General features: G+C 47.4%; 2 protein-coding genes across 3 annotated transcripts in view; both read right to left on the bottom strand.

Annotated features, from left to right (window-relative positions):
- Positions 1 to 1073: 1073 nt before the first annotated feature.
- PRR13 (proline rich 13) lies at positions 1074 to 5178 on the bottom strand. Of its 2 annotated transcripts, none has more exons than XM_008575719.1 (4): positions 5091 to 5178; positions 4448 to 4486; positions 3726 to 4090; positions 1074 to 1766 (listed from the first exon to the last, which is right to left on the bottom strand). In XM_008575719.1, the coding sequence occupies exons 2-4, from the start codon at positions 4464 to 4466 to the stop codon at positions 1728 to 1730; spliced, it is 423 nt and encodes a 140-aa protein (XP_008573941.1). In that variant the 5' UTR covers positions 4467 to 4486; positions 5091 to 5178; the 3' UTR covers positions 1074 to 1727. The 2 variants fall into 2 exon arrangements, with proteins under 2 accessions (XP_008573941.1, XP_008573949.1); XM_008575727.1 differs by lacking the exon at positions 5091 to 5178 and adding an exon at positions 4981 to 5044.
- Positions 5179 to 5189: 11 nt separating this feature from the next.
- The window catches only part of AMHR2 (anti-Mullerian hormone receptor, type II), a 15050-nt gene continuing 12533 nt past the window's right edge, over positions 5190 to 7706 (bottom strand). The window contains exon 11 of the mRNA XM_008575712.1: positions 5190 to 5210. Coding sequence (XP_008573934.1) covers positions 5208 to 5210 — 3 coding nt within the window. The 3' untranslated portion in view covers positions 5190 to 5207. The remainder of the gene's footprint in view (positions 5211 to 7706) is intronic.

Raw genomic sequence — 7706 nt, 5'->3', positions numbered from 1 at the left:
GTTGTCAGCACCACGCTCAGCCAGTGAGCGAACCGGCCATCCCTATGTGGGATCCGAACCCGGGGCCTTGGTGTTATCAGCACCGCACTCTCCCGAGTGAGCCACGGGCCGGCCCCACCCAGTTTCTTAAAAATACTGTGGTACATTGGTAAGTAGGCAGCTTTTTTTTTGTGGCTGGCTGGCCCAGGGATTGAACCCTGGACCTTTGTGTTATCAGCATCATGCTCTAACCAACTGAGCTAACAAGCCAAGTACGGGGTTCTTAAAAATACTGATTTGTAGGGCCGGCCCAGTGGCGCACTGCTACAGTGCGCTGCTTGGGAGCGTGGTGGCGCTCCCGCCGAGGGTTCGGATCCCACATACAGACCGGCCGCTCACTGGCTGAGCGAGGTGCGGGCGCAACACCGAGGGTTGCGATCCCGTTGCTGGTCCCGGTCCGGTACGGGCGCGACACTGAGGGTTGCGATCCGTTGCCGGTCACGAAAAAAGACAAAAAAAGGAAAAAAAAAAAAATACTGATTTGTAGGGCCACATCCTTAAAGAGTCTTATTCAGTAGATTTGGGGCAATGCCCCACATTAGCTGATGGGCAACCAGGGTTGAGAACCTCTGTAGCAGATATGAAAACATATGCTAAAGCCCTATACCCATCCAAGTGAAGACGATAAAGATTCATGCCACTAAGTCTGAATTTGAACCAACGGTTTGGTGGGGGTTTTTGTTTGTTTTTTTGAGGCTGGTAGGTACTGGGATCTGAACCCATAACCTTGGTGTTATAAGGCGGCACTCTAACCAACTGAGCTAACCAGCCAGCCCCAGTCTGAACCAATTCTGAGGGTTTCTCTCACTTAAGAAACATAGGAATAGTATGAGGGAATGTCAAAAATTCATGGGAAAATAGAATTAAAAGATAATACAAATCTTTCCATGAACTTTTTGAAGTACCCTCCTATGGTGTCTTTCTCATTGATGCTCTGGTTCCTTCCTATAAAACTGATACACTTTAAAGGGTCTGTGGAAGGGTAGCAAAAATAGTAAAATGTGCTGGGCTAAATCAAGTTAATGGCACAGGTGAACAGAGACCAGAAGAAGTAGCTTTATTTAGACTCAAGAGTTGGAGAATGAGAGTAGGACCTGAGATAGGCTATTGAGTAGAGACTAGGTTCCAAAATGGAAATCAAAGTTCAACCAAATTGACTCTACTTCCCAGCAGCCTTACAGTTAGTGCAATCAATAAAAGGTGTGCTAGCTGGTGGCCGGTTACTTGGTTAGAGCATGGTGCCAAAAAAAAACGCCTGCTGGGAAATGTATTTGCCACTAAATCACCTAAGTGTGCCACCATTACAAAATAGGCACAGGTCTTCATAATTAAATTCCCACAAAACCCCCAAACCACAATTATTACAAAAGGAAGTTAAAAAATCACATCTTACAGATTTTAAACTTCAACATTTATCTCCAAATTTCATCATCTTCAAAAAACAGCTCCTCTGCTAAGCTCATCATCTATAAGATCTATCCAAGAAGCCATAAGATGGCCTTTGCTAGCCGATGGTAATCCTCTTCCCATTTTCTCTAACCAGTCAGTACTGAACAGCAGGGTAAGGCTCAGGTGGGAGTGAGGACTGGGGGCACAAGGGCTAATTTCCCCCAGTGCAACATGACATCTGGAGCTTTATGGGAAGAGCAGAACTGGTGAGACTTGAGGGAAGGGTCCACATCCTGTATTCAGTCAGAGTCACTGCTGGAAGAGGAAGAGGAGGAATGCTGCAAGAGGAAAGGGGAAAGGAGAGAGCATCAGATCCAAATAACCTTTTTTTTTATTTTTTATTTTATTATTATTTTTTTTTCAAAAGATGACCGGTAAGGGGATCTCAACCCTTGACTTGGTGTTGTCAGCACCATGCTCACCCAGTGAGCAAACCAGCCATCCCTATATGGGATCTGAGCCCGTGGCCTTGGTGTTATCAGCACCACACCGAGTGAGCCATGGGCCGGCCCCACCCAAGATCCAAATAACCTTTGATCACTTCATGGGCCATTCTTTGGTGCCCCACCTCTCCACCCAACCCTTACTTCCTTAAGGTCAGGAATTTTGAACAAGACTGTTCCTTAAACAACAAAATCAAGGGTTTCCTTCAGCAGTGAGCATATAGGAATGGATTAAACCATCCTAAATCATTGCACAGAATTTAACATATTGCCTTTGGAGCAAGTTTCCAACTTTCCTAACCTGAACCAAGGCCGAGGCAAGGAGTAAATTATAGGTACACGCATAGTACAATGCTAGGAAATAGCTGCTACCTTATAAATGTTTATTCGTTAGCTACATGCAAAGTCCCTCCAAATCTAAGAAACTAGATTTTTTTTTTTTTTTTTTTTTAAAAGATGACCGGTAAGGGGATCTCAACCCTTGGCTTGGTGTTGTCAGCAACATGCTCAGCTAGTGAGCAAACCGGCCATCCCTATATAGGATCCGAACCCGTGGCCTTGGTGTTATCAGCACCGCACTCTACCGAGTGAGCCACGGGCCGGCCTTAAGAAACTAGATTTTACAAATCTAAAAAAAAAGAGTAGAAACAGCTTGTGTGTGCACATATCTCTACTTTTTCCTAAGCCCCAACTGGGAGAAAGTGAGGAAGGTGGGAAAAATGGCTGGAGGAGTCCTATTCAAGGTTCCTTACATGCATACTCCCATCAACACTACCATTAAAAACATCTTTTAGTCTTTCCAGGCTAATTCTGCCCATTCAATCTCACCTTTCCTTCCCCTCAGACTTCTACCAAAGACACAGCATCAGGAACTAGAGCCCAAATCCACAAGGCAAATAAATACTAAATGCAGTAAAATGTCAGGCTTCCTCAAGATCCAGGTTGGTTTAATCCTTCTGGAGTTGTCCTCAGAGCAGCTCTTACCCTTGCTAATTAATTAGTACTCTTCTAGAACAAAGATATTTAGCCTTGGGGCTATGAAACCCCTTAACTCTAGGCTTTGTTTGAGGCTAAGTCATTAATTGCTCTCATCCTCAGTTTCCCCGCTGGATGGTAGGACAAAAGGCCCATGTAACTAACACAACACCCTAAGAACATTGAAGGAGAGAAAGAACTCCTGGAACTAGGTCCAGATTATTATTCTGTTAATCATTATACACCACTTTGCTTGGTCAAAGTCTGACCCTATTAATTGACACTTTTACCTCAGAGGGTATGTCCAACTTGCTAAAACATTCTCCTGGGTATGGGGGAGCAAAAGTTTTTGGACAGGGGCCGGCCCGGTGGCGCACTCTGTAGAGTGTGGCGCTTGGGAGCGCGGCGGTGCTCCCACCGAGGGTTTGGATCCCATATAGAGACCGGTCCGCTCACTGGTTGAGAGCGGTGCGGGTGCGACACCGAGGGTTGCAATCCCGTTACCAGTCACGAAAAAAGACAAAAAGGAAAAAAAAAAAAAAAGATTTTGGACAGAATAAGGCAGAGAAGATGGGCTTTTGATTCTGATAGACATTTTAAGGCTCACACTATCCCCTTCGAAATAGGAGGAGCCTGGTATTTCTTTTCAAGATTATCAGAATCTTCCCATAATCTTACAAAAGGGAAGAACCATCTACCAGAGAAACACAATTGCCATCCCCCATGTCCACAGACTGTGAATCCTCTCACCCAACCCCTGCCTGCCTAGTCCCTCTGAGGGAGCACCCCTTTCCTAGCCAGACTTCAGAAGGCACTGACCTTGCCATGCTTGTGGTGTTTGTGCATCTTTTTATGGGCTTTCTTCATTTTCTTCCTTATCTTCTTGTCCATCATCATTCCTGGTGCTACCATGCCAGGAGCCAAGGGATTAACAGGAGGCATGCCAGGGGCAGGTGGTGGATGTGGAGGAGGGTAGGGACCTGAGGGTTGGCATCCTGGATACCCTGGCTGTGGCACAGGATGAGGGGGCCCACCTGGGGGAAAAGCTGGATTCCCCTGGGGAGCTCCTGGGGGAGTGGGAAAGGGGCCTGGAGGAAAGGCCGGATTGACAGGTGGTGGATGGGCAGGATTGGGACCTCCAGGGTACCTGACGTTGGGGGGATACGGATTTGGCCCTGGCTGCCCTGGTGGAAGAAGCAGAGAATAAAGATTATAGCCTTTGACAACAAACAACAAAAAGTCACATTCTCACCCAATACTTGAAGGAAAATGGAAAGGTGAGGAAGGAGAATGGAGGGTAGGGGAGACAAACCTGAGTTGGGAAGAAAAAGGGGAACATCCTTGGAAGGGCTGGGGAGACAAAGAGACAGTGTACTCTTAGGAAAGACAAAAAGAATTGGTCCGCTGTGGTCCAAGGACTTTGCCTTTGCGTGTGAGCGGAGAGGCAGTAGTGGGGGTGGGGATCTGACACAGAAACTTCCTCTTGTGCATTCCATCTTAAAAAGGGTTAGGGTGGGAGAAGAGAGCTTTCAAACACCTACCGGTATTAGGATTCCACATGTTCAGGTGTTTTCCCCAGCCTGAGGAGAAAGAAATGAGTCAAAAAGCTGGAGGCCCAGAGGTGGGAAGGGGATTTAGAGCCCAAGCCCCAATCCCCAACCCCAACGTCTCCCGCCCCACAGTAGGCTCTCCCATTTACAGAACTACCGAGATCTCCACATAACACATGGTTCTTTCTACTCGTTCCTTTGCCCTCAACAACTACTTTATTCCTAGTTTCCTAACTACAGGAATCTAGTTCCCAGGGCCCCTCCACCTTCCTCTACCTCTGGCCGCAGCTGGAGGTGGCTAACTCCTCGGAAGGCCGCAGAGTCCGAGAATCTCGGATCCCATCACTCATCTCTTTCCCTGAAAACTTAAGTCACCCGCTGGGCAAAAAAGGATCTCAAACAACTTTTCCGCCCACCCGGGGAGGACCCCCACCTCAGGCTAGGAGAAAGACAAGCCTCGAGGCGAAGCGAGAGGAAGGGAACTCAAGAAAGATCTTCAAACGCTTAAATAAGTAGACACACACCCCCTCCTGCATCAAAAGGGTAAATGTAGATCCTAGCTCCAAGCTGCGAAGGTACCCCTGACCCTGTAATGGGGAAAGGAGGAATTTGGGAAATCCAGATGCCCCATCACCTTTCCAGCGTTGGGCTTGATTCGTCCTTCTTCCCAATCTCGGCTCTCACTTCCTGGTCACCACCTGCGCAGGCTTCGGCACACGCCTCTGCTACCGTCTAATTGGTAGTTATATGGTTACTAGGCATGATGATTGGAGAATAGACTAGTCAATCACTCTAGTCCTGTTTGACTAGAAAGAAAAGGTGGCTCTAGGGGCGGAGCGGAGCTCTTTAGGGAGAATCCAGCTGGTCGGAAATCTCCTGGGGGTGGGGCTAAAAGATGGGGCAAGAAGGAAGGAGCCAGTTGCTGGTCAGTCTTTCAGACCGCCCTACCTTTCTGAGCTAGCAGTTCAGTGAGTGCAGTAATACCTTGTAATGAGACTACACCATGATAAGTGGTGTAATACCTATATATAAAGAGCTCTAGGCAAGTGCAGAAGAGCTGGTGACTCCAGCCCCAAGCCTCAGTATTGTCAGATCCCTCTTATCCCCCACGGGAAGCAAGGAAACATCCCTAGGGAAAAGAGATTTCTTAATCTCTCCTAGGATTCCCTATCTCAATTGCATAGCTCCGCCACCTGTCGAGTTGCCGAAGCCGGAAACCAAAGAGATCATTCTTGATGCCTCTCTCTTTTTCATCCCCCCCCCCCGCCCCTGCCCCAATCCAACACCAACGAATTACCAATTTTGTCTCCCAAGAGCATCTAGAACCTCTCTACTTTCCGCCATCTTCCCTGCTCCCAACCTGCCATAATCTCTCGCCTGGATTGCTTCGATGGCCTGGCTGTCTGCCTTCCTTCATTCCTTCCTTCCTTTCTTCTTTCTCTGTTTCTCTCTCTCTTTCTTTTTCTCCTTCCTTCCTTCCTTTTTATTTTTTTCTTTTACCACTACTAACAAACTTGATCTAATAAACATATATAGAACTATGTGCCCAAAACTTCAAGACTGCTCATTCTTTTTTTTTTTTTTTTTAAAAGATGACCGGTAAGGGGATCTCAACCCTTGGCTTGGTGTTGTCAGCACCACGCTCAGCCATTGAGAAAACCGGCCATCCCTATATAGGATCCGAACCCGTGGCCTTGGTGTTATCAGCACCGCACTCTCCCGAGTGAGCCACGGGCCGGCCTAATGCAAATTTCAAAGAACTGTATAATACCATATTATCAGACCACAATGTAAGATATAAATAAACATATACCTGGAATTGAAAAAAAAAAAAAAAAAGTCTTCCAAATAACTAGCTGAAAGAATAAACCATGATGGAAATTAAATACAGATGCTCTTCTGGGCTGGCCCGGTGGCGCACTGCTACAGTGCGCCGCTCGGGAGCGTGGTGGCGCTCCCACCGAGGGTTCGGATCTGACATACAGACCGGCCACTCACTGGCTGAGCGAGGTGCGAGCGCAACACCGAGGGTTGCGCTCCCATTGCCGGTCCCGGTCCGGTACGGGCGTGACACTGAGGGTTGCGATCCGTTGCCAGTAACGAAAAAAGACAAAAAAAGGAAAAAAAAATAATAAATAAAAATAAATAAATAAATACAGATGCTCTTCAACTTACAGTGAGATTACAACCCGATCTCTAAACCCATTATAAATTGAAAATATCCTAAATCGAAAATGCATTTAATACACCCAACCTCACCAACTAGCCCACCTTAAATGTGCTAGGAACACTTATATTAGCCTACAGTTGGGAAAAATCTTCTAACAGGAAGTCTGTTTTAAAATAAAGTGCTGGGCCAGCCCGTGGCTCACTCGGGAGAGTGTGGTGCTGATAACACCAAGGCTACGGGTTCGGACCCCTATCTAAGGATGGCTGGTTCACTCAATGGCCGAACGTGGTGTTGACACCACCAAGTCAAGGGTTAAGATCCCCTTACCGTTCATCTTTTTTTTTTTTTTTTTTTGCGACTGGCTGGTACAGGGATCCAAACCCTTGACCTTTGTGTTATAACACCGCGCTCTAACCAACTGAGTGAGAATGATGTTATTAATGTGCCTGCATGAACATGGCGCGTTTTAGAAGTTAAATACTTCAAGGGCTGGCCCGTGGCTCACTCGGGAGAGTGCAGTGCTGATAACACCTAAGGCCACGGGTTCGGATCCCTATATAGGGATGGCCGGTTCGCTCACTGGCTGAGCGTGGTGCTGACAACACCAAGTCAAGGGTTAAGATCCCCCTACCAAGGGCTGAGCCCGTGGCGCACTCAGGAGAGTGTGGCGCTGGGAGCGAGCGGCACTCCCGCCGCGAGTTTGGATCCTGTGTAGGGATGACTGGTGCACTCACAGCTCTCACTGGCTGAGCGCGGTGCAGCCGGTCTCAAAAAGGACAACAAAAAAAGATCCCCTTACTGGTCGTCTTTTTTAAAAAAAAAAAAAAAAGAGTGTGTCCTCAGTCTTTTTCACAACTGCATTTTATTCTTTCCTATTATGTACTGTAATCAATTTAAACAGTCCCCTGTCAACAAGCATTTACGCTAGTTTCAATCTTCTATTAAAAACAATGTTTAGGGCCAGCCCGTTGGCACACTGCTACGGTGCGCCACTTGGGAGCGCTGCGGCGCTCCCGCCGAGGGTTCGGATCCCACATACAGACCGGTTCCCGCTCACTGGCTGAGCGAGGTGTGGGCACA

This window comes from Galeopterus variegatus, unplaced genomic scaffold (genome assembly GCF_000696425.1).
Source record: "Galeopterus variegatus unplaced genomic scaffold, G_variegatus-3.0.2 Scaffold60, whole genome shotgun sequence".
Taxonomy (NCBI): Eukaryota; Metazoa; Chordata; class Mammalia; order Dermoptera; family Cynocephalidae; genus Galeopterus; species Galeopterus variegatus.
The sequence above is the reverse complement of the archived record's forward strand: the minus strand, read 5'-3'. Positions and strand labels throughout refer to the sequence as shown.